This window comes from Sparus aurata, chromosome 4, assembly GCF_900880675.1.
Source record: "Sparus aurata chromosome 4, fSpaAur1.1, whole genome shotgun sequence".
NCBI classification, from domain to species: domain Eukaryota; kingdom Metazoa; phylum Chordata; class Actinopteri; order Spariformes; family Sparidae; genus Sparus; species Sparus aurata.
The window spans coordinates 28,541,963-28,568,460 of NC_044190.1; the positions used below are offsets into that span (position 1 = coordinate 28,541,963).

A 26,498-nucleotide genomic window follows, 5' to 3' on the forward strand; every position below is an offset into this window, starting at 1 on the left:
ACTTGAGGGCTGATGCCGAAGGGAAAGTTGCTGGTAAGAGCCGCAGATTTTTTTTCCCACTCTCATTGACATTTCAACTCCACGACGGATCCAAAGGTAGATAGATTTTAATCGGGACCTATAAGTTTCTGTCGCCGTGACACGGAGGAGAGATTCATCCATCCGGGGAGGGACGGAGCCGCTTCGTACGCACAGGATACCGCTCATCAGACGCGTCTGCCGCCTCTCATCCGGTGAGTTTGGATGAACTTCATTTTCAAACGGTTTCTTTTTTTTCCCCCTCTTTCTTCTTTAATATTTAAACCCTCTGACACTTTGGAATTTCTCCTTTTTGTTAATGTTTAAACGCTGCAAACGCGCGCTCTCTGCGCTCTCCCCAATCTCCTCAGGGCTGAACATTTAACGCAGGAACTTGAACGCGTCCTGCAGATTGATTATAAACTCGGTGCATCGGCAAAGTTAGGCACAGTTATTGGTTAAGTGCTTGCACGTTGCTCCGGGAGGTGTGCACGGTTGAGACACGGCGAGCTGACTTGGGTTTCTTTCTTTTTTTTTTTCTTTTCTTCCTTCTCTCTGTTGTTGTCATCCATCACGCACACATTACAGCGTGTAATTAGCGATCTTCACCGAGGAATTAAGCGCACGTCACTCCTTAAAAAGCGCCTATTATCGTGAGCTTTGCGCAGGGGGGGGAATTAAAGGCTTCGACCTGTACAGTAAATTGAATGTGTATGGGATCTATTCAGCTGCACTCGATCCATCAGCGCGGTGGAAAATGACGCTGTCCGTCAGCGGAGTGTTTCAGCCAAACGGCGCTTTTTCCCTCTTTCCTTCTTCTTCTTGTTCCTTTTCACCGCGCCACGATCCACATGAGATCTTTTGCAGAAGCAATCCGTCTTAAATGTCGAGTTAGAGTAAGTTATTACTCGTGTTGTGGAATAAAACAGAAGTTTTGACCGCAACTTGCAGGAAGAGAGAGTGTGTCAAATAATTTAAAGTACACTGACGCACGCAGGAGGGAATGACATGTGCGCCCTGAGGGTTGCCACGCTCCAGAAAAAAAAAGACGCCTGGGCCTTGTTTTATACTTGTTTATAAAAAAACTATTTATATACACATTTTCTATTTTTACTCCACTCTGATCAAATGAGCTTCTATGTGTTGTTTTTTATTTGCCTCGTCACATGTATAGAAGCACAAATCTGACGCCCCAGACAGTAGCTGGGGGAGGCTGCGGATGCCTCAGGTCCAGGCTCTTGTATGTTTGGGTCCTCCTGTTTCTTTTCTGTCACGCTCGCCGAGCAGCGCTGTGACACCATTAGCCCCGGTGTTTATCCCAGCCTTCAGCCTTTTGCCAGGAGAGGGCTTCTGTGGACTGCACACCTTCTGCGAGGGCTGCACCAGGAAGGGCTCGGGTGCTCTCCTCAGCTCCACACAACATGTCAAAAGATCGTGCACGATGGAGGTTGAACTAGGTCAATTACAAAAAAAAAAAAACCATTGCATTAATATGTTTACCTCTCGACACATCTTACCCTGGAGGAACAGAGCGATGAAGCTCAATTCAGTTGAAAAATATATTTAGAGGCATTTAGACATTTATTTTGAAGGAGCATGTTTGATTAAAAAAACAAAAACAAAAAAAAAACACCTTCAAACATTTTCTTCCGGGAAAAATAAATCAAATCAATAAAACTACTTAGATTTGTCCACGCCGTGCTGGAGTTGTGTCTCCGCATAGTTACAGAAAATACTGAGAAATGAAACATTAACAGCTCCTCTGTTCCGGTACGCGCTCCACACGCCTTTAAAAAGAAAAAAAAGAAAAGAGACAAAAAAAAAAAAAAAAAAAGAAATCAGATTAATGAATTATCTGCGCACAAGTCAAACAAGCATGTGATTGTTTAATTATTGTTGATGAAAACGGAATCACACGTTGTAAAAGTGCAAATAATTTATGCAAATAAAGCAGCGACTGGCTCATGAATCTCTTCAGAGGGAGTAAATGTGACAATCCGAGGCTGGGTGATGAATGACAGGTCAGCTCCACGAGAAAGCAGCTCACAGATTCAGGTCGACGTGACAAAATACTGCTACTTATAATAATAATAATATTGTTGTAGTTGATTTGTTTAACTATTATTCTTATAATAATAATAATAATAATAATAATAATAATAATAATAATAATAAGTGTGTTGATTTTAATTTGATTTTTTATATCTAAAAACTACATTTTTATTTTTAACCTCAATTGATTTTCCACCACAGAACTGTCAACAATATTATCAGTCAAAATCTAGTTAGAATTACCTGCCAACAATTAATAATAGATATAATAAACAACAGTATAAGATTTATAATAATAATAATAATAATAATAATAATAATGATAATAATAATAACAGTAATGGATTTGTTTATTTGCTCGACAGTGCGTAAAGCAGGTGCATTAAAGTTTGGGGCCTGTAAATGATCAGTTTGGGGTTTGTGGGCGGTAACAGCAGCTTCTATAATGTGCACGTAGCTCTGTCCTGAAATAAAAATAAAAACAAACGGGTTCTGATGAGTTCCCTCCGCAAGGAAATAACAAACTCACCCCTTCTACTTCTACTCTAAATCAAAAACATACATAACTATAAATCAGTGCACCAATGTTCCAGCACAGCCAGCTTTCTTATTTACCTAAAACCATCTCGTAACATTTCTCTACCAGACCTCCCTCCTGATGTCCTCACGCGTAAAAGGTGAGTCAACTGTGACCTCCAGTGGCATCACAAAGGCAAACGACTCTCAATAAAACTAAGTCAGAATTAGCAGTACAACAAAAAAAAAAAGAGAAACAATTGGAAAGCTTCTTTTCCGCCACTTTAACACATGATGGATTCATCTCACACAGATTTACATCAGCCTGTAAAAGTCTGATCCAGAACCAGAAGAGGAGGGTTTTTTTTCTCTCTCTCTCTCTCTCTCTCTCTCCCTGCACTACATCTCTCTCCCTGTCCAAAAACAATGTCACTGTTTTCCACCGCAGCTCCTTCGCTTTTATTCTTTCGTCCTTTCTTTCTTTCTTTCTTTTTTTTGTATTTAAAAGTTTCTAGATGGGTACAAATACCACACTGCCTCAGGGGAAAATAGCGACCAGATTAGGCTTTCTTTTCAAGGCCTTTGGCATTAGTTGCTGATAATCCGAATTGGGCTAATTGCTTTCCCAACATCGGCCTATCCCCGTTTTTTTCTTTTCTTCCACAGACAGACCTTACCCTACAAAACAGAAAAAAAATATATAGTAAAAATTATATATATATATTTTCTTACTGGGTTCTTCCTCGTAAAGCCGAAGGCCTGGTTGGCATGCGAGTGAAGATTGTGGAAAAAGGAAAAAAAAAAAAAAAAGAAAAATCTCCTGAGAGTGGAGACAACGAATTAGCTCTCGGAGCGGATTTACAGCTTAACCAAAGAAATCAATAACCTACTGGAGGTATTGTTTCCAAAGAAAACTACTTGACACACTCATCGGGGAATCTGTCTTTTCAGCGAAGGGGGCAGGTTAGTGGTGTGAATTTTTTGACAGCTGCAGCCTGTGACAAGTGAGTGTGCAATAACATTTGCACTACAAAGGTAAAAAGGCTGCAGAACAACAAGGAAGCCGAAGTCCTTTAAAAGGCCTGCTTGGGATATTTCATTCTTTCTTTCTCTCTTTCTTTTTGCAGCTGAACATTGCTGGACGAGATGTCACATGTGTATCAGCATCTCGTCACATGATCGAGCTCATTGTGTTGTGTTTTTTTCTTTTTCTTTTTTTTTGTATTATTATTTTTTATTAAATTCGCAGTTTTGCGGCTGGGGTTTGGTTGACGCTCCACCGTGGCTGACACCCTCGTGAGGACGCAGAGTAAAACACTGCGTCCACAACAACTTCAAGCTCAGCTCTGACTTATTTTTTACTCAACACGACCACACTCTCTCATATGTTAAAGAAGATCATTTCCCCTCGATGGTCGCCTTGAAAACGGTAAAGAAGAAAAGAAACACGTAAACGTTAAACGTGAACAGTGACGTCTCTCCCCTGTCCCAATCAGCGTTACAGTAAAAATCATAACTAACACGAGGTTTGCCTCTTGGCTCAAATCGGGTGGGGTGAGTGCAGAGGGGGGGGTGTTTGTGGTCTAATGCATGTCTAATAGGGGGGTTCTTGACGTGAAAATGTTTGGGAACCCCCCCCCCCCCCCCCCCCCCCCCTTCCCCTCCTCTCTCGTCCTCTCCTCCCTTCGCTGATATAAGCTGCGGGCCCATTCACGGTAGGCCTATAGGCTGAGCCACCAGTCTAAGTGAGTAGAAACAATGCAGGAAGGAGAAACAGATGAATGTGCTCGTTTAGTTTACGGGTTGTTTGATGAAGGAGTATTGGCCAAAGTGTTGTTCCTCACCGCGGGACCCTCGGTGACAGTTTGAGCCGGTCCTCTCAGCTCATTATCTCGCCGGCCCACTGAGGGCCCCATTCAAGCCGGGCAGTCCCCTCTCTCTCTCTCTCTCTCTCTCTCTCTCTCTCTCTGACTCCCCATTTCCTCCCTCCCTCTCTTGCCTCTCACCTCTCTCTCTCTCTCTCTCTCTCTCTGGCAGCGTCGTTTGTCTACTCATTGAACCCATAGTCAGGAATGCGATGGTTGTTAGGGAGCCCTCTTTCACCTCCGAAGTGTTTTATTGATGAGCTCTGACTTCTCCTACTTTTTTCACATGTCAAAGAAAGTCAAGTGTAGGCCTCCATGACTTCATTTCACGGCCTCCCAATCCAAAAAAACAAAAAAAAAGCTATTTCTCTCCTCCCCCTCCCCCTGCTTCTGCCTGTCCCCCACCCTCACCCTCTCTCTCTCTCTCCTCTCCTCTCTTTGCCCTTTCCCGCACCCCCTTTTCTTGCTTTAGTTTGGCTTCCACATCCATACAAGCCTCATTCCCCCCCCCCCTCTTCGGTCTCTCCTCCTTTTGGAGTAAAAGCGACGGGGCTCCCTCAGTGCCGAGACTGGTGCTGCCCAAAGCTCCGGGTGTATGCTCAAACACGGGCGCAGAGGGGTTGCTTTTGGGTGCGTTGAGGTGTGCGTTAATAGCCAGTCATTCAACCCACCGCGCGGTTCTTGGGAGAGCGTGTGGCCATGGCTACACAGTCATTTGCTTTACTTTTATTTACGCGTGCTATTTGCTGTCAGGTCGCGGGGAGTGACGTCGCCGCGCCTCGCAAATGTGTCCATAAAAAGCAGCGGAGCTTGCCTAAAGGCTGCGCTCTTTACGCACGGCGTTCTTGTTGACAGGAGGGGGAAGGTGATACCCAAAAGAATCAACAAAAGCACGTGGGGGGACCTTTTCCTGAAGGGTCGTGCCATTTTTTTTTTATTTTTTTTTTTTTTCGTACATGCCGAAGACTGTCAACGTAAATATGCTCACACACAGAGCGCTGAATTAAAATAATAATAATAATATATGTATATTTTTTAAAAGTCTCCAAACTCAGGTGCACTACTTTCCACGCAGCAGCAGAGGTCTCCTCTCAGGGATGTTTTTGGACTCTTATATTCACTTTTATTTAATCCATTTTAGATGTGTGTACGTGTGAGGCAGGGTCAAGTTGTTGAAATCATTTATTTGTTTATTAAAGGCGAAACTGGTGCGTTTTCTGTCAGTGCTGTCACTCCGCACTCGACACGTGCATGGACGCAGAACCACAAACAAACAAACAAACAACAACAACAAAAAAACACTTTCCTTAACTTTATTGTTTTTCTTTAAAAAAGCATAATTACACCTTTCTATATAACATGAATCGCATGTGTAGCTCCATTAAAGGCACGCTGCAGCTCTTTGTAATTTTAATTTGCTGTTAAGAGCTCCAACGTTCATGTGCGCACTGCTCTCTCTCTCTCTTTCTCTCTCCCTCCCTCCCTCCCTCCTCGCAGCACTAGTTAGCCTCAGGTTGGAGCTGAACATGCCTGAGATTCCCTGCGCGGACCCAATTCAGCCTGGAAGAATAGAGCCTTCCGTCCAATGGGCATTTCCGAGGCAGTTGCTCTTGCAATAGGGCAATATTCAGCAAGTGAGCGCAGGGTATTTGCATGCGTGGGCTGATTAGTGGGCTGGGAAGACGAGACTCTCTCCCCTCTCCCTCTCTTTCTCCCTCCCTCTCTCTCTCTCTCTCTCTCTCTCTCGCGCGCGCGCTGTGGCTCGGCCCCGTTTCCCGCTTTGGCTGTGGCGCAGGGGGAAGTGTTTATATGGGGGATGATGACAGAGGTCGGGTCGCGCTAATGGGCCAGTGAAGAGCGGCGGAGGGAGGCGAGGCGAGGCGAGGCGAGGCGCACACAGCAGACCAGGAACACATAACATTAATACACTTGTTCCATCACCAATCAGCATAGGTGTGTTCATTCTCTTCCTCTCTCCCCCCCCCCCCCCCCCACCCCACCTCCTTCTACCACTACCACCACTCTCTCCCCCCCCCCCCCCTCCACTCCACTCCTCCTCCAACCCCCCTCCTCCTCCTCTGTCTCTCTCTCTCGCTCTCTCTCTCTCTCTCTCCTCTCTTCCCCACTCTCTCTCTTTCCGACTCTCTCATTCGCTCTCTCACACGCCAGCGCACATCCTCGCCAAACTCCGTGCGTCCTGACATCTGAGTTCACTGTCAATCTCTGTCCACTTCGCAGGGATATCCCCTCCGTCTCCGGCGAAGACCACTGGAAACTAATTTTTTTTTTCCTCTACTAAACTTCCCCCCACCCAGAGAGAGACTGATCCTGGTCGGCTTTTTTTTTTTTTTTTTTTTGGTTTTTGGTTTTTTTTTTCTCTTTTTCTGTGGCGTGGAGAACTAGGCTGTTAGCCTGTAGTTTGCCAAGGACTTTGACAACGACGCAGGATGCCCCAAAAAGGTGAGATCCTGACTCAAAGTTTGCCTGTGTTCTTAATTTATTGAATCATTATTTATTGTGTATTATTATTGTTATTATGTATATATTCCAATTGTACTTATTAATCTCACTGTAAGGTGATTCATCCTCGGATGTAGGTTGATAGGTTGAGGTTCAGGGAGCTTGTGCAGCCTTGTCTTGTCTCCTCTCTCCCTCAGAAGCAGGGCGAACAGCCTTTAGCGTCCCTTGTCTGTTTTATCTGCTCGATTTTGTCGCCGTGTTTTAGGGCCCGCGGATAGCTTACCGCTTATTTATGACAGTTAAAGAGTAAAAAGTCACGTTGGGCCAGGACAGTGATCATCGTGGAGAATGGGGCGCAATGACCCGTTGAGGAAAGGTGTCAGATTGATTCATGCAGGCGAGTCACCCAAGCGCCCTGGACGAAAAAAAAAAAGAAAAGAAGCTCCATGGAAGCAGTTGGGGAGGAAGGCCCGTTTTTTTTTTGTTATAGTATGTTTGTGCGTTAGAAAAATACAACTTCCCCCCCACACACACTTCTTTTTTTTTTATTATTATTTTCCACACTTGGATGTCTCAGTCTGTCTTTAATGACAGCAAGTTAAAAACACCGTTTACGTTTTCGCAGCTGGGCTGTGGAGCATTTTACAGCAGTCACACACTGTGTCGACAGGCCCGTCACACTGTTCATAGCTAGAAATAATTGCACTCATTTCACAATAAAACGCAAATTATGGACACAAGCTGCTGCTGCTGCTTTTTAAACTATTCTGTCAAAATAACATAATAAAGGAGTTGATAATATAATATAAATGTGTATACATTTTTGCTGCAATTGTGCGTTTTTATTTAAATAAATTGAGCAGAATTCAGCGTAAAAACGACTTTGATTAAACGTTTAAAAAAGCATTTATAGTAAAAAAAACACACCAGGCCTGTGTGGTAACATGCTGCACCTCTGAGCTGACGTTTAACCTGTTGTCTGTGTGCACGCTAATAACGCACTCACTACATGTTTTCTATAATATGCAAAAACGTTTTTTAAAGGAACCTGCACGTGTAATCAAATATAATTATATCTATATAAATATTTATATATATTTATACATCCGCTGTTAGGATGCAACTTGCGGTGCAAAGGCCTCCATGAAGCACTTCCTGCTGTTGTGATCCAGCGGCCGGAATAGGCGACTCCGAATTCAGACGTTGTTGTTCGGGATTACTAAAAGGGGGGCAACAAAGAAAAAGAAAAAAAGAAATGCAGATTAGATCGTAGTTAACCTCGGGAACAACGACGTTTGAGCCCCTCGACCTTAAATAAATGATTAACCACTCGGACCCTTGCGAGGCTGAAAGGCTGCAGACTGACACAGACTCAACATAATGTCCTTTTAATTTACACTTTTTACGCACTCGCTTTGCGCGTAACAAGAGGCTGTTAATAATAATAATAATAATGATAATAATAATAATAATAATAATGATAATAATACTGATATTATTATTTGTTATTATTATTATTAATAATAATAACAATAATAATAATAATGTTTGGGTCGTCTTTATCTGCTGCTGAGCAGGCTAACTAACATGTGCAGCAGTGTGATGGAATCTGGATCAGATGAACGGCACAGCAGAGGGAGAGAGAGAGAGGGGGGGGAGAGAGAGAGAGAGGGAGAGAGAGAGCAGTCTAAAACGCAATGGCGGCCTCCTTGGTTCCGTCTCACGGACCAAAACAGCAGCCGTGTTAGACGACGTTATTGGGCCTTTTTTTTTTTTTTTGCTCCGACACACACAACACGACTTTGCGCGGAGGGGAGAGAAAAAAAACAAAACAAAACAAAACAAAAAACTTCAGACTTTCTCCCTCCCTTGGCCCCCTTTTTATCTGTCCTCCTCCCTCCCTCTCTCCCTCCTCCCCCCCCCCCCCCCCCCCCCCAGCCTCCCTCTCAGTCAATAGCTTCTTTAATGCATTTGTCTTTTCCAATTGAGCGCCCTACTGCGCTGTTGTGTCTTTCAACCCGCTTTTACAACCCGCACCAGCAGCACCAAATAACCACCAAATATTAAGAAGAAAATTACGTTTGCTTTTAATTTTTTTTTTCTTCTCTCTCCCTCTCTCTCACACACACACATACACACACTCTTGGTAAAAAGAGCGGGGCGAAACAAAAAAAAACCCACATTCACGCACTTGCGGCGGCGGGGTCACGGTCGTGTGTGTGTGTGTGTGTGTGTGTGTGTGTGTGTGTGTGTTTGTGAATGGTCCCGGAGGGGGTGGATGCATGCCTCCGGCTCTTTGTATTAATCTGAACTTGTTGGTGTGTTTAGTGGGGAAGCTGTGTGTTTCTAGTCGCGGAGGCCGAGTTCTCGCCCCGGGTCTGAGGTATACGGTGGCAGGGAGAGAGAGAGAGAGAGAGGGAGAGGGAGAGAGAGATAGAGAGAGGGGAGGAGGGGGTGCATTGTTGGAGTCCAGCAGGCTTTGTACACCAGCTTTGTACCCCCTCCTGCTCTGGACTTTTGCAGAGCAGTGAGGCGAGGTAGACAACGTGTGTCACTGTACAGTTTTACCACGATAGACTCCACAAGAGGAGGGAGATCAAGTTTGAAAAGAGGGGGGAAAGAAAAATCTCCTGGTGAGACGATGAGGGCTGATTGCTTTATATTAACTTTTTTTTTTCTTTTTTTTCTGCTATTATTATTCTTACAAAGAAAAAAGTGAAATAGTTACAGGCCCGAGGAAGTTAGTTCGACAAGGCCCCTCAAATAAAACCCCTCTCGATTTACTTGTTTTGGGCAGCAAACATCTAAAAAAAAAAGTCAAGAAAAAAGGGCTTGATTTAAAAAAAAAAAAAAAAAGGAAAAAAGAAGTTAAGTTTGAGTACATCAGTATAGCTGTGGCTGTGCTAATGTGTTGTTTTGCTTTGTCCTATAGGGAGACATTAAAGTAGTGAAAACGGCAGATGATTGACTAAATTGTTATAGAGTGGACAGTCATCTCTGTTTCCAGGCAAGTTTAATTAAAATACATTCAGTACATACACTGAGGCATTCATGATGCATCTATACTGTTGTAAAGCACAAGATCCCGCAAAAAAAATTTAAAATATAATTATTTAAAAATATATATGCTATAATCGAAAGATGGAGATGAGAAATGTTTATTTTAAAATGAAAATAAAATACAAATGCATTGCAAATAATTTGACAGTCAAGTGTTTTTTTGTGTCTTGATGCTGACCAGCTTTGTGTGTGTTTTTTTTTCCTTCTTCCTCCCTGTGACGCTCAGAATACCACAACCAAGCCACGTGGGAGTCTGGCGTAGCCTCAATGATGCAGAACAGTAAGTTGTTTTTTTATGTTTGGGCTCCTTTTCTTTGTTTTTTTTTCCTTTTTTTTCCTTTTGTTTCTTTGTTTTATTTTGAAAAACTTTTTTGATTACAACCGTACAAAGTTTCTCCCCCTCTCTCCCCCTTCCCCCCCTCCCACTATGTGCGGTTGCATGGAAGCAGCACCCACTGACATTTATGCACCGGGTTGTTAGAGCGCTGTAACTTTATTTATTTATTTATTCATTTAAAAATAAAAAAGGGGGGTGGAATGTATGTCGCAGGCGTAGATTTGCATGACTCTGAGGAGGAAGAGGAGGAGGGTGGAGGGGAAGTGTATTCGCAGTTATTTGATGGCCGTTTCATTGCTGTTAATTTATTTTCTCCCCCCTCCTCTCTCTCTCTCTCTCTCTCTCTCTCTCTCTCTCTCTCTCTCTCTCTCTCTCTCTCCTTTTTTATTTTTTATTTTATTTTTGCAATGATAGGTAGGCAAGTTATTATTGAACAAGTTAATCACACGTCGTCCTCCTCCAGAGAGAGAGAGAGAGAGAGAGATGGAGAGATGGGGGGAGGAGGCGGAGGAGGGTTTTTTTTTTTGTTTCTGCTTGAGTTGGTATTAAATAATTGCACAGCCGTCTGCATTAGCGTTAGAGCTGGCTGCCAGGCTGCATACAAGATTAGCTGCGTGGAAGGGGGGGGGGAAGAGAGGAGCCTTGCATGAAACATGAGGAATAGCAATAATGTCTTATGTAGATGAGTCCATATTCTTTCATGGACAGACAGACAGACAGCATGGACTGAAGAGTGAGAGAAAACACGCACGGGCCTCAGTGTCAGGGCGCAGGGGTGAACTCAACATTAACAACCGTAGTGCATAGTGGGTGCCAATCCTTTAAAAATAAAAGTAAAACATAAAAAAAATAATAATAAAACATGGTAGATGTGTGTGTTAAAGTGGCCCATGAGTTGAATATGTGTCCTTTAATAATTTGCTGGTGTGTGTGTGTGTGTGTGTGTGTGTTGAAAAACCAAACAAAAAAAGATAAACATGAAACATTTTCTCTCTTGCTGCTGGACAAGAGGTGTATGACATCTGTGATGAAGGTGTGTGGAATAATTTCATTATATTATTCTCCATATACCTCGATGATGATGATGATGATGATGATGATGACGTGTCTTGTGCTGCTAATCAAAACAAACAAAAATAATATATGATGTGTTGAATCCAATCTTTGGCGGCTGGATTTGGTGGGGGGAGAGAAGAAAAGAAAAGAAAAGAAAAGAAAAGAAAAGAAGGCAGAAGTAGTTTTTAACAAGCTGGTGGCAGCAGAGGTTTGTCTCAGAGGCCGCGGCGCTGTGATTAGTCGCTTGTCCATTAACGGAGCTGATGGGGGCCTTATCAAAGCTCGTGTACAATGCCCGGCGCTCCTGCTTTTGCCGCGGATTGATGATAATGGGATGCTCCCCTGGCTTTGGCGTGTGATGTCTGGTGCGAATTGCCGAGGAGATATCATTGGGCCCGGCCCTTTGGGTTTGTCTAAAGGTCGCGACGGCCTCGGTGGCTTTTGTGCTAATAACTCCTGGGTGTATATGGTGGGGAGCGTCCAAATTGACACCATATGTTTTCCTATTAGTCGACTCGCAATAGAATACAAGGCGCATAATCAGCGCCAGCGGGCGAGATCGACTTCTGTTGGCCACTTGAGGGAATTGTGCACATGATTAAGACTTAACCTTTCAGGAGGGGTTTGATTTTTTTTTTCTTTTCTATTTTTATGTGATGTCCTTATCTGACGGTTTTATCGATCCGGAGGATTTATGGAGAGTTATAAATCTGAGGTTAGATGGAGCGGCTCACTGAGGACCCGCAGAGCGCCCTAATGCGGGCAAGGCCAATTTCAGAGTAAGAAGTCTATTAATTCCACTTAATCCTGGAATTACCAAAGAGCAGGAGGGATGATAATGGGTTTACTATCAATCAGATCCACGCTGGAAGATTATTGCGCGTAGCGGCCAAAAGGGATGTGTTACCCAGTTAAGCAGGTTCGGATTCACTCATCTATACAAAAGGCCCGTGTGATCATTTCCCCTGTAAAATAAAGTGCGCGGGTTTGAAGCGCAGCCCTGTGACATATTTCCGAGGCAAAGACGCCCACCGATTGCACACAACAGGACTGCGTGGCTGTGAGCATTTGTTGTCAAATACAAACAAGGAGGGGAGAGAAAAAACTGCATGTCACTTTTAATATGTTAAGAATCCAGGCGCGCCCTCGTCTGTGTGACCGCGCGTAGCCCCCGGCCACCTTAAAACGAAGTCTCCCTCGGAGGGTAAACGAGTAGCGTCCAATTTTGTCTGAGTGATATCCAAATGCAGACAGAAAGGGTCGTTTTATCATGCTACTATTTGTCGTGACGATGCGATTTTCAAAAGCAGAGCGGTGTCATAAAGTGACATGCCTGCCACAAGTGCTCCAACTGATCTTTTCAATTAGCCTCCCATGCATGATCCGAGGCGACTTCCGCCTATTTCCAGAAATTAAGCTCAAACTTGACGTGCAGCTAGCTTTATTTTAAAGACAAATGTCAGGCAGGCTCATCATATTTTCCCCCTCTTCTATATTTGGAGCTTATTTATTGCTAAGGAGCCTCTGCTCCCGGAGTCAATGTACCGGGCGGCAGCGCAGGGGAAGGCAGCGGAGAAGCAGAGCGAAGCTCAGGCACTCCGGGGAGTCAGCTCTCCCATTTGGCTTCAGGTTTGCGGGCTTATTCTGTGCTTTAGCGAGATGCCATAGAACAATTTAAGGATAATTTTCAAAAAGCTATCTCTTTTTTTTTTTTTTCATTTTAGACAATAAGCAATCATAAACAAATAGCTATTTTAGAGCTGGTGTCCTGTGTGCTGCCTGTGTTCCTGACGCGTAATTATTGTGTGTTTCTTGGCGGAGCGTCGCTGTCCGGTTTTAACGGCACTTTTCCTGAAAAGCGACGCCTTTGAATGGAAGCTAATTTAACACATTATTGCAGCTATAGTGGGGTTTTTTTTTTTTTTTGGTTTTTTTCGGTTTTTTATGTGACCGTCGCTGCTGGTGGTTGTTATTTGGAGGACAGTTTATGAGCGAGCTGCTGGTGCTGCTGGTGTGACGCGCAGCTGGGATGGATAACGGTGCTGAACGTTTTTAATGCCGAAGTTTTGCCGCTTTGATAAAAAGCCCGGCTGAGTCTCCTCGGGGCGGGAGACGGACTGATGCGCTCTTTCATTATTAGGAAAAACAACACATCGAGATGTTTTGGGTTCAGATTTCATGACGCTGTGCTCGTTTTTAATCCATGTTGTGCATGTGTTTTGTCTGAATAGCTGCGCAGTTCGTCTTCAGGAGGCATAGCGCACCGAGCGGTGCCGCAGCTTCTTTAAACTCTCATTCTGTCGGTGCACTTGGATTTTTAAACACCTTTTTAACAACCACATGACAGCTAATAATAATAATAATAATAATAATAATAATTTAATATTTTTCCCCCCCCTCAGTAATCTGCAGTGTACTTCTGTCTCCATGCTTCATGTTTTTAACTCGGGTTTTATCCTGAGCGCTTTTCTACCATCTTCTTCCTCCTCCTCCTCCTCCTCTTCCTCCTTCACCACCAACCATCCAGTGACATCCATGTGCTTTATATGATCAAATATGCTGTAGTTGGGAGGGTTGTGTGACGGCTTGATGACCGCGATGCTTTTGTCTCCATGTAGGTCACAGTGGCGTAAACCAGCTTGGTGGTGTGTTTGTTAATGGTAGACCGCTGCCGGATTCCACCAGGCAGAAAATAGTTGAACTTGCTCACAGTGGCGCTCGACCCTGCGACATCTCCAGGATACTGCAGGTGACAACCACACTCCTCCACTGAAGCCCCCGGAAACAACATTTTTGTTTTCAATGCACACAAACTTAACCTGTAGAGATAAAGTCATTGAGAGGAAAATTCTCGTGTGATTTTATTTTATTTTTTCCTGTGACGTGAATGTTGCATTTAATGATTGTTTTATAAAGTCAGTAAAAATGATAATCTTTCCGTCTTCTGGAAAATGTAATAAGGCAGACGAACAACAACACAGTAAATTAATGTGCCTGCTCTTATTGTAAGCAATGCCTAATATACCATTCAAGGCATATTTTTTGTGTTTATAGACCCATGATGAAGTCCAAGTGCTGGACAGTGAAAAGGTGATAATTATTTGACGCCATCTTAGAAAATTCCGTTACTAGTCGTAAATAATGTATGTGAATTGTGTCTTTTGTTTCCTATCCAGGTATCCAACGGCTGCGTGAGCAAGATCCTGGGCAGATATTATGAAACTGGCTCCATAAGACCGAGAGCAATAGGCGGCAGCAAGCCCCGGGTAGCCACTCCAGAGGTGGTCGCGAAGATCGCGCAGTACAAGCGGGAGTGTCCGTCTATCTTTGCGTGGGAGATCCGTGACAGACTTCTGTCGGAGGGGATCTGCACCAACGACAATATACCCAGTGTAAGTGTGCCGACTGGAAGTTGTGTGCATGATTTAATTTGCCACATGAAGTGACTTTTTTCCCCCCCTCACGCAGTGGAGGAAGAGGAGATGGTGCAGCCAACCATTCAGTCGTTATCAAACACGCTGCGGGTTCAAAGTGTTTGGTGCGCGCTTAACCGCGTCACATACAGCGGAATAAAAAAAAAAGGAAGCGCCCAGATTTATTAGGATAACTATAAAGTGTGCGCGTGCTTGTGTATTTGTGTGTGCGTGTGTGCGTGTGCGCTCTCTCTCTATCCGATCCTAATCTTTGCTGTGATCATATGCAATTTGTCATTCAGGTGTCATCGATAAACAGAGTCCTCCGCAACCTGGCTAGTGAAAAGCAACAGATGGGCGCAGATGGCATGTATGACAAGCTGAGAATGCTCAACGGTCAGACAGGAACTTGGGGGACCCGGCCCGGCTGGTACCCCGGAACATCAGTGCCAGGGCAGCCCAACCAAGGTGAGCCTCATTATCACACAGTGGCGGTAAAGACACCTTGACGCACGCACACAAAAAAAAAAAAAAAAGAAAAGAAAGAAAAGGTAGAACCGGGTCAGATTCTGGTCGCACAGGTTGGTCAGTCACCAAAAGAAAAAAGAAAGATAGATAGAAAGAAAAAGAATATTTCCCTCGCATGAGGTCCGTCTGAACTCCTCAGAGGTCACAGTGGATTGTCATGCTTGAATATGAATAGTTTTACAGCTCACTATTCCAGTGGTTCCGGTCTACGGCTCTGTTTGCAGGAAGGTATTGTACTGGCATGCTTTGATGCCCTGAACAAGACCCCCAATTAAGACTCGTCGATTAGATGAAGCCATAGGCCAAGCATGCAGTCTGAATGCCTCCACTGTCCCAGACATGGATGTGCGTGACAGCGGCTTGTCCTTTCAGCAGAGGTGTCCATCCAACAGCCTGCGCTCTCCTCCTCCCCTCCTGATGGGGAGGCAGAGCCGGGGAGCTGTGCTGCGCGGATATTAGTACAAAGGAATGTTTTCCTTCACACGCAATGATTGGTTATGGGAACGGTTCGCACTACGTGTAATTGCTCATTAGAGAGGGCTTTGTCTCTCATTATGGCAACATGCAGGAGTGTGGAGATGGTCAGGCTGCTGTGGAAATATTTCCACTTCAGAGGTTTTTTTTTTTTTGGTTTTTTTTCCTGCAGAGGCCAAACACTGAGCGGATCCTTCTTTTTTTGTAGAAGAACAAGGAACGCCATCTTTCTTTAATGTAGTTTTGTTTTGTTTTGTTTAAACGTTGGCCTTTGCTTCTCAAATATCTATTCACTGTGCATTGTGTCTCATTTATAATGCGGCTGAGAGGGAGGAAAGCAAGAGGGAAGCGCTGGAACTCAAGCGCAGGCAAATAATAATTAGCATTTTGTTTGATGAGCCTTTTGGACGCGTGGGGGCTGTTGTGGACGAGCACTACAGCGGAATGGAAGCTATGGACAGCTAGAAGGATTCACGTCATTTTGGAATGATATGAAGTTATTATTATTACCACTAGCTGACATTAAAATAAAAACAGCCATTTTTATAGTTGGGTTTGGTTGCAGGTCATATTTAATTTATCATAATATCATATTTATTTGTATTATTATTATTATTATTATTATTATTATTAATCATAATAATAATAATAATAATAATAATATACTCAGTAACAACAACAACAACAACAAAAATACTACTACTAATAATAACAATAATAATAATAATGAGCTCTTTGTCCATTGTGTTCTTTTAATTCAGGTGCTTCAATAAACCGTGCTCCTCTCAGGGGAACGAAAATATTTTTTCCATCCGACAGCCGAGTAAGCAGACATAAAGGCTACATGGAGAGTGACAGGGCCCCCAAAAAAGAAGACAACTCTATCCAAAGAGACGAACGAATAATCATAAAAAAAAAAAACACTCCTCACCGATTTCCCTCTTTTATCTCTTTCTCAGTTTCGCTCGCTGGCTATATGGCTCCAAATCCCGTCTATAGGATTTAGTCTCTCACTTTCTCTTTCAGTTCTAAGCGGTTTCTCAAGAGTGTTTTGATCCGGCCTCAGCAGCTGAAAGGTGCCGCAATTGGTTCGGTATCTCTCCCTCTCTCTCTCTCTCTCTTTTTTTTTTTTTTTTTTGCTGCTTTTCCGCCTCACTGGCTGAGACATCGTGATACTAAAGAATGAGTTTATTTCCCAGCGCTTTTATAAAGAAAACAAATCCCATCCTAGCGTCAGTGGGTCTGGCAGACGGATAATAGCTGCACATTCACTCCTTTTTATGGATTATCCAGAGCGCAGAAACAAATAGCGTGGATACAAACTATTGGCCCTATAGAAGAATACTTTTGTCTATTTTTTTCTTTCCTTGCAGCGCAGGAGGAAATTGTCGAGAAAAACGTGGCGCGTCGGCCTTTTTTTCCTCCAGTGAACCGAGACTTTTACATTTAGACACGCTTAAGATGTTTTTGCAACATGCAAAAAAAATTGAATAAATCAATAAAACACGATTTCTTTTACATTTTGAAAAAGTGACGTTCTTTATACGCGCAAACTTTTCATTTCTTGGGAAGGGGCGGGGGGGAGTGCAACGTTTTGCTTTTCAGACTGTAGCCAACAAGTGCACCTGTTCAACAAGCTCCTGCCCTTGAGCAAGGCAGTACCCACTCACCTACATACACACAATAAAAAACATACAAGCGAATCCGTTTTTTAAAAACAAAACAAAACACAAACTTAATCTGCATACAAAAAAGCTCCACGAGTCCCACCCGTCCCCCTCCTCTCACACATCAGTGAGATATTACATAAAAAAAACTAAACAAAAAACAAAAAACAAAAAAAAAAACAGCCTCTATCGACGCACCCCTGCTTAATTTCGCATTAACTTCTCGGGGTGATAATGATGTCCAACAACAAGACAGACATTAGCCGATAAGCCTCGCCCTGCAACTGAAGGGGGGCTGTGAATAGATTGGCCTTATTTTGGTTGTTCAGGGGGTTGCATGCTCTCTCCTCACTCATTTGTTTCCAATTGAGGACAGAAATCCTGACTGGCGTGTAGCTGGCCGGGGGACGTGATTAATGATGGTAGTGGATAAGGGTTAACACACTGGACTCAAAGCTCTGTTGACTGGGATCCTCGTGCGCACAATGCCAAAGTACTATAGCCTTGCGCGCCTCCAGAGAGAGAGGATCCTTTTGTCATCTCCTCCAATGGCTTCCCCCCCCCTCCCCACACACACACACCTCCCCAACCTCCCATATATTACACCCACCGAGGGCTCACTGCTCGTCCCCTTGGCTGTGTCCATAGTTTAATGGTTTCCCTTACTCCTGAAGGCATTGTATCAGTCTGAAAAGCGTCTTCTCCCATTCAAAAGTTGGTGGTCACCTCAATGGCTATACCAACGCCCATATGGGAACGACCATTGAGGCCATTGCTGTGGCCTAAAAAAAAAAAAAAAAAAAAAAAAAAAGAGAGAAGGGGGCTAGAGAGTTTGGGGTTTTAATACATTTCATAGGCTGTGAAAGGAGGCTCGCCACATCTTGTCACATTTCTCTTAACCTTTTGAGAACACACGCCATTGTTGGGAGGGAGCGATAAGTACGCGGAAGGCTTTTTTCCCCCCAGACAGCAATGTTTTTCCCACAATATTTTATAAATACTTTAACTGCGAGCTCTTCTTCTTCTTCTTCTTCTTCTTCTTCTTCTTCTTCTTCTTCTTATCACAATGTTCCCCTTTGCACAGCAGCTCCGGAAACACTCGCCTATAAACTGCAATCATTCCTCCTGATTTTTTGAATTAAATCAAGCGCGATGGGGGCCTTTTAATTAATGATGTCGGCGCAATTAGCTGATGCAACACGGAGGCCCCGAGAATTAATTATTCAATTAGCTTAATTGAATATATATTTCTATTATATCTTTCTGTTTTTTTTGTTTTTTTTCCTCTGGTGCAGATGGTTGCCAACAACAAGACGGCGCAGGAGAAAACACGAACTCCATCAGCTCGAACGGGGAGGACTCGGAGGAGACGCAGATGCGACTGCAGCTCAAGAGGAAACTACAGAGAAACCGCACGTCCTTCACGCAGGAGCAGATCGAGGCTCTGGAAAAAGGTGACACGCTTAGACATGTTTCAACCCGCCATATTGGTTATTTTTCTATTCTTTTTTAGAAAATGTTGATTTTGTTAGAAATAAAATAATAAAAAAAAATATATATAGGCTATGTGTCTTTTACAAATAATAAAAGAATAACTAATATCAGACGTGTGTTCGACTAACAGCCCGGCAGAAATTAACCACCCTCGACCTGCTCCATCACTTCCTTATTGACACTTTTTTTTTCCCGCCCTGCAGAATTTGAAAGAACTCATTATCCAGATGTTTTCGCGCGAGAAAGACTAGCAGCGAAAATCGACCTGCCGGAAGCAAGAATACAAGTGAGTGACCCTGACAGCTGGTGTGTTAAGAGTTTTCAAAAGTTGTAATAATAATAATAATAATAATAATGATAATAATGATCAAACTAATTCCTCTGCAGGTATGGTTCTCAAATAGAAGAGCAAAGTGGAGGCGAGAGGAGAAGCTGCGGAACCAGCGCCGGCAGGCCAACAACTCCTCCAGTCACATTCCCATCAGCAGCAGCTTTAGCACCAGCGTCTACCAGGCCATCCCACAGCCCACCACACCGGGTAGGCCCCACCACATCTCCCTCCCTCCACACCCCCCATACACATTAGAAAACAATACTTAAAATGTGATATTAAAACATTTTTTAGGCAATTTGTCAGCCATTGCGTGCGAAAGAAAGCTGCACTTCATTAATGCAACCACACATTTAAAACGGAAGTCGGACACGTGAACTCTGACTGAATATTATTATGTGACATCCTGTGGGTTAATATAAAAAGGTGGGAGGAGGGTGAGGAGGAGAGAGGGAGAGAGAGAGGAGGGAGAGAGGCTGTGCGCTCTAGTTCACACGAAGGCGCGCCGGTGGTTTTTCCCTCTTTTTTGATGGATGATTGAACAAAACTTCTCAGCTGACTATCTGCGTAATTACCGAATCAGGCAGGAGGGCACCACCGGCAAGAGCCGAAGCTCACAAGTCAATCACCTGAGACACAACGGTGTAGCCTACGGTGTGTGTCCGGGCCCGATCAGCCTGTCAAACAAGGCGTCACCTCACCGCACGGCACCGCGTAACGCTAACGAGACAGTGCGCTCTCTCTCTCACACACAAGCACACATGGCGCCATTTCAGCCATATTATTATTATTGTTTTTTTAATGTTTCTTATTTCTATTTTCCTCCGCAGTGTCTTTCACCTCGGGATCAATGCTGGGTAGACCCGACTCTGCACTCACAAACACCTACAGTGCGCTGCCCCCCATGCCCAGCTTCACCATGGCGAACAATCTACCTATGCAAGTAAGTAAATAAATAAAAAAAAAAGAAAAAGAAGAAGAAGAAAAAGAAAGACTATAATGATCAGTGATGTTTAAAGATGTGTGCTATTTTATTTTTTTTATGATTAAAGATAAGATTGGAGTGGAATCAAACACACCATGAGTAATTTAAATTGCGGTTTTTTTCCTGCCCTTCTTAAATTACATTTCTCAGATAGAAGCAGATAGAAAGGAAAAAAAAGAGAGAAAAAGAGAAATAAAATTAAATCAAGCCATTTGAGAGCTTTTAACAGTACTGCAGACTATGGTTGGCTAAGCTAATGTAACATTCTCTCCCCCCCATCTATAGCCCAGCCAGACCTCCTCTTATTCCTGCATGCTGCCTACCAGTCCGCCTGTGAACGGGCGGAGCTACGACACATACACGCCCCCTCATATGCAGGCACATATGAACAGCCAATCAATGACCACTTCTGGTACCACCTCAACAGGTAGGCAGAAAAAAGTTCATTGTTTTTTCGCCCAACATTGCTAACAAACAGTGCACTCTTTTTCTAGACTTCTGCCACCTCTTTTTTCTTTCTTTTTTGTTTTTTTTTACTGTAACACTGGCGGTACTTCATACATAGCCATCTCTGATTCATGATCTGCTGCTCAGACTTTTTTATTTTTCCTTTCTTTTCCATCTTATTTTGGGGGGGAAAAAACAAAACAAAACTTCTGCAGCCCCTGCATCCCATGTCATTTTTTTCCTCCCTTGCAGCTGCATGAACTAAAAAAAAAAGCTCATTTCATCGCTGCTTCTCTTAACGTCGTCATGTCAGTCCCACCACTCCAGCCCATAAGTTTAGTTCCACCCCATTAGGGTGCTGTTACTGAGAGCCATATATACCGGTTATAGTCATGAAGAGTTAATCATGCATAACCACATTTCCTCTGTGCTAAATTGCTAATTAATTTGATTCATTTGCTGTTGTACTCTCTCTGTTTAAATGCCATTGCCAAAGCCTCAATTTATCGAGCTCACGAGCCTTGTACTGTGCAACCATGTGCAGAGCATTGTGACTCACTGTGGCCTCCACTGCTTGTCCACCTATTCGCAGGCGTTTAAAGCACAATGCTCTGTGCTGGTGTTAGCCGTCACACTCCGCTGTGCATGGTGCATCAAACTCATCTGATTTAAGCATGTTGACTTCCGGGGCTGTTTTATTTGTGTTTATTTCTCTTTACTGACGTCTCTCTTCTCTTTCCCTCTGCAGGACTCATCTCTCCTGGAGTGTCTGTCCCTGTCCAAGTCCCAGGGAGCGAGCCTGACATGTCTCAGTACTGGTCAAGACTACAGTAGAGAGAAGAGCTACTTCACCCTGTAACCACCCCACTCCACCATCGCCCTCCGGCAGTGCTCCTCACACATACACGGCACAGGAGAGTAGAGAAGGCAAGAGAGGGGTTGAGAAGAGGCAAAGGACAGGAGAGGAGGGAAGGAAAAGAAAGAAAGGAAGAAAGAAAGACTCTGGGAGAGCCTTGGGACGTCTGGGCTTTGTTTTTCCAGTGGGACTGTGTGCTGTTCTGTAGCTCTAGGCACATTCAAAAAACGAGGACTCGGAAAGAGAGAACAACGATGGAAAGACCGAAAAAAAAAAAAAAAAAAAATTGGACCTCTGTAAAGTGCCCGGTGTTAAAATTTTTATGGAACAAAAACTTATCTGTTTTTTTTTTTTTTTTTTTTCTATTTCCAACTTCAGTCATTGTTTCCTTTTTTTCTCTGGTGTGTTAGTAAATGGCCATTTGTATGTTAATATGAAAAACCAAGATCAAGTACTGATAGATGGACTGCTAGAAAACCATGTTTGGTCTTGCGTTTTTGTTTGAGAGAGGAGAACCTGAGAGATTCTGCCATGACTATCTTTTTAAAATCTGCTTATATCGAGACTTTCTACCAGCCTTTGCATGGTCTCTGGACGCTGTTGCATATCATTAAAAAGACGAAAAAAAAGCTGGAGGGAAGACTCTTAACTGTATCGAGAAAAAAAACTATTTATTGGTCTTATTTCTTACGAATGGATATTTAGCAGAGGAAAACTCAAACTCGATCCACCCACTGAGGCTGTGGTCCTGACTCCTCTGACACACGGGCCTGCAGCTTTGCTGGCTTATTAAACACGGATCGCTATCGACAACTCAAAGTGTGCAAAAAGACGCCGCGACATGCAACACAACATGGACCTCGTGCTTCGGTGGTTGGATTGACTCTAGATTTACCACGGAGAACATTTAAATGTGGAAAAACAGGTGTAAACGACAACCTGTAGTCTGTAAATGGTAGACTGCGTCTTCGATATAATCCAGTTTGTTTATGTCAAAATGTAAAGTACTTGTCTTCCCTAGAAATCTTCCAGAAAGATTTCTCCAATAAAAGTTGATTTCATTTATATCCCCGAGAATATTCTATAAATGTTCCATGCATCATGAAATACATTTCTTTAGGGTCAGGTACAATTTGTCTCTTAGGTATAGTTGTATTATAGTGTCCTATGGTCAAAAAAAAAAAAAAAAAAAAAAATTTGTGCAACTAGAAATATTTAATTCCTATAATTATGATTAAACATTGCTTGACAGAGTTTTAAACTTCAGTGTTTGGCAGTTGTTTACAAGTACATATCAGATTTAATCATTGTTGATTGTAAAACAGACCAAAGCCTTTGTATTTCATCTAGTACACAGTGTTTTTTTAAAAAGATATTAGTCTTGTGTTGCAAAATTTTGTAAACACGTTCTGTTCAATTACATTGGCTTCGAGTTCGTGAGACTGCAGTCGAACCCTGCAGTCCTTATTTATAATTGAAGACCATGGGAGGGTTTTTCTAGCATCATCTGTCATGCTCTTTTGAGTTTTGCATTTTTATTTTCAGTGTGTACGTAGAAACATGGACACACACTGGGTTTACGTCTGAGCAATGCTTCTGAGATAAAAAACGTCTACACGCTGTCTCTTAAATATTTCAATTTAATTTTATTTAAAATGGAGCTTTCTAAATGTATTTTGTGAAAACTATAAAAACATTTTGTACAGTAAAAATTGTGTCTTAAAGAACGCCTTTTTGCCTGTTCAATGCTGTGTCACACGCAGTGTTTTCGATCTTCGCCGAGCGAGCGGGGACACTTCCAAAAAAAAAAAAAAAAGGTTGACGTGATGCATCATAGCTGCACATTTCGACAAATCTAATGCTGACAAATGCCGGTACAAGAGCCAGTAATACACACACAACACCTCCGATTCCCACCAAACAAAGGTGTCCACAATAACAAACCTCTCTTGATGTATGGGGGCTGAACCAAGTCGACACAGACCACACAGCACAACACCACGGCACAATGAGAAAGGTCAAGCAATTCACCATCACCGGCTCTTGTTGTAGCAGAGTTACGATGGTATGAAAAAAAAAAAAAAAAAACGATACAGGACCAATGGAGGAGGAGGAGGGAGCTGAGAGGAGAGAGAAAAAAAAGTCATGGAATAAAGCAGTCAGTGCCTAGAGCGAGGCAAAGGAGCGATTGTGTGGCAGAGTGAGTTATTTTGCTTCACTTGCTGCCTCAGCAGGGGGGTTGTGTCCCTGTGTGTGTGTGTGTGGATTCGAGGGATGTGTTAGAAACAGAGAGAGAGAGAGCATCTAAAAGGAAAAGATGTTCAAGAGAGAGCGAGGTCAGGTAACATTCACACAGCATGTAACGGCACCAAACATCTCGCTGAAGAATTTGATTAATTGAATTTACACGTCTCACTCAATATTTAATAGTCCAATCAGAACTTTGAGGATTGGAGGTTAATCAGATTTTTTAAAGCGGATTTTCTTCTCTTTTAATTGAATCCAATTTTTATCACACGGGCGGAGGAAATGCTGTCTTTTGAGAGCACGAGGAGAGGGAAGAGAGAGAGAGAGAACAGGTTATGCGAGACAGAGGGGGGAGCATTAATAATTACAGAGAGAGAGTGACAGAGAGATTCGACATGCAAGAAAGACTGCAATTAGCGGAGGTCTAAATAATACACAGCGCTGGGATAAAAAAGGTTTACATGCGAGTCTCGCTTGGAACAAAGTCAGGCAAATGTAAGTTTCCGTACAGAAAGAGTTGCTGAGAACTTCGCAGACTTTGTTCTTCTTCAATCTGGATTTTCTGCAGCAGAAGAACAAAAGCTCGCACTGTCCTGTTTCAGTGTGTACTCTGCAAACATGAAGTAACATTTCCCTCATCAGTGTAAATACAAGCAGAGTGTGGCTTTGTGTGTTCTGTAAACTGTGTTCGAAACACATGGTGCCCTCATTATTTAATCTTCAACACGACCACGACTGAAGACGGCTCTGCTTTATCATCGGCAGAAAGAGATAATCAATGTGGTAAAAAAACAAAAAACAGGAACGTGTTGACCTACATTGTGTTGCTTGAATAGCGCGGCCATTCAGCGGGAGAGCCCACAGGACCTCAGCTGAAGCTACTGTAGGACAACAGCTATGGCCTTGGTTGGGAATCAATAGGACATGAGTGGCAGCTGCCAAAGACACGATTATAAAAGAGTATTCTCTCCGCTCGGTCCCACGGCTTTCTTTATACGCTAAGGGCTAAGTGGGCCTTTCAAGAAGTAGGTCCTCTGAAATGTGCCAGCAGCACCGAGGGCTCATCTTCCATGTTACTGTTGCAGATCTCATTTCACAAAAAAGTGCCCTCGATAATAATACAGATATTTACTGTTTAAATACCTCATCATACGCAATAAATCCAATAATAAAACATTACTTAGATTTGAGCAATAAGTAGGAATGAAAACAAAAGACAGCAGTTACGTCTGCTGTCCTGAGCACAGCGCACTGTCTCTTACCATGGGTGAGTCGAGGAGGATGACGGCATAAGATCACGTGATCATTTGTTTTCTTTTAAAAAAAAACCCACATAACAGGAGGAAATACTTTTCTCGACCTGATTTAAGACTGTAATTGTCCATTTAAGCTTGTATTCACGAACTTAAATGAATCGTTCTGCTTATTACTTATTCATGCTCATTACATAAGCATGTGTGGCTAATGGTGACATGGCATTGTCTAACTGTGCACAGCAAACTATACCTGAGGGAAGAAAAACTATCAATCAGGTGGAAGATGTCATATTTCTAGAGACGCACGTTGTTGGAATATTGCCGATATAGCGATATTTCCCAACTGATCGCTGATGCCGATAATGACGTACGCTCGTATTATTCCACCTACTTGCAAACATCAAGTCTCTCCTGAAGTCCAAACTTACACACTCAAAACTTGCAGAGCTACATGTACAATATTTGTCAATTGAATGTGCGCAACTGTTGATTATGAGCACTAAATGTGCATTAATTCAGTAAATTCTAAATGCAATCGTCACTTTTACACAAAATAACTTTTCAAGCTGCATTTTCAAGTTTTTCCAGCAGCTTACATCTGTGCTAAATTACACATATATTCATATTTAAAAGGATTTCCAGCAGGCATAAGAAGCCTGTGTACATAAAACGTGAGAGCATTCCTTCTCTGAAGTAAGTATCTTCTATAAATTTACAGTATGTACGTGCATAGAAGTAACTGGAGACATTTGTTGGTTTTACACAATTAAATAATAACCCACTTTCTGAACTGACTGAACAGAAAGTGACTCGACTTCCTGTTGACGTGGAGATGCGGCATGTGTACAAACACACCAGAAGTATGGGGACGTAAACAAAAGCCAAAATGAGTTTACTGTACTTTAATCTATGTGTACCCTGAATATGTCACATCTTAAACAACTTGAAAAAAAAAGATTTTTTCATCTTGACAACACAAGCTTTTGCTCACCTGTATATGTGACCTGTGTGTGTCATCTCTCTCTCTCATACACCCGATATAAGAGGCCTCCATTCATGCATGAAACTGTCAGGTAACACTACCTTCTCCCAGCACGTGCTGCAGATGGTTACCAATACTGCCACTTTTCACCGGCGAGAATATTCAAACTGGCAACAGAGGCGGACTGAGGAAAAACAGAAATGAAACATTTAATTTTTCATGTTGTTTTTTCTCTGTTTCTCCATGTCACCGTTTGACCTAATTTGTTCTTTTGGGCTTGTCATGGCAAAGCAGCTCATCCAGCAAACATGCCTGATGAGGTGTGAAGCCTGCACCCAAATCCAGCTCTCCTACCCTCTGCCCACATTCCTGCTCAGCTCTCCAGCTTACTGGAGGTAGACGTCACTCACCGCCACAGTCTCAGGGTCAGGTGGAGGCATCCCTATTCGAACCT

The 26,498-nt window shown here is 43.0% G+C and overlaps 1 protein-coding gene across 9 annotated transcripts; it reads left to right on the forward strand.

The window, feature by feature from the left end:
* pax6b (paired box 6b) lies at positions 1 to 23,283 on the forward strand. 9 transcript variants are annotated; one of them, XM_030414912.1, is made up of 14 exons: positions 1 to 233; positions 6,690 to 6,911; positions 10,198 to 10,251; positions 11,312 to 11,341; positions 13,983 to 14,113; positions 14,419 to 14,454; positions 14,541 to 14,756; positions 15,080 to 15,245; positions 18,742 to 18,900; positions 19,144 to 19,226; positions 19,328 to 19,478; positions 20,102 to 20,214; positions 20,542 to 20,683; positions 21,452 to 23,283. In XM_030414912.1, the coding sequence occupies exons 2-14, from the start codon at positions 6,899 to 6,901 to the stop codon at positions 21,535 to 21,537; spliced, it is 1,380 nt and encodes a 459-aa protein (XP_030270772.1). In that variant the 5' UTR covers positions 1 to 233; positions 6,690 to 6,898; the 3' UTR covers positions 21,538 to 23,283. The 9 variants fall into 9 exon arrangements, with proteins under 9 accessions (XP_030270772.1, XP_030270773.1, XP_030270779.1 ...); XM_030414913.1 differs by lacking the exon at positions 1 to 233 and adding an exon at positions 6,268 to 6,404; XM_030414919.1 differs by lacking the exon at positions 1 to 233 and adding an exon at positions 9,844 to 9,918 and having other exon boundaries at positions 6,556 to 6,911.
* The last annotated feature ends 3,215 nt before the right edge of the window (positions 23,284 to 26,498 follow it).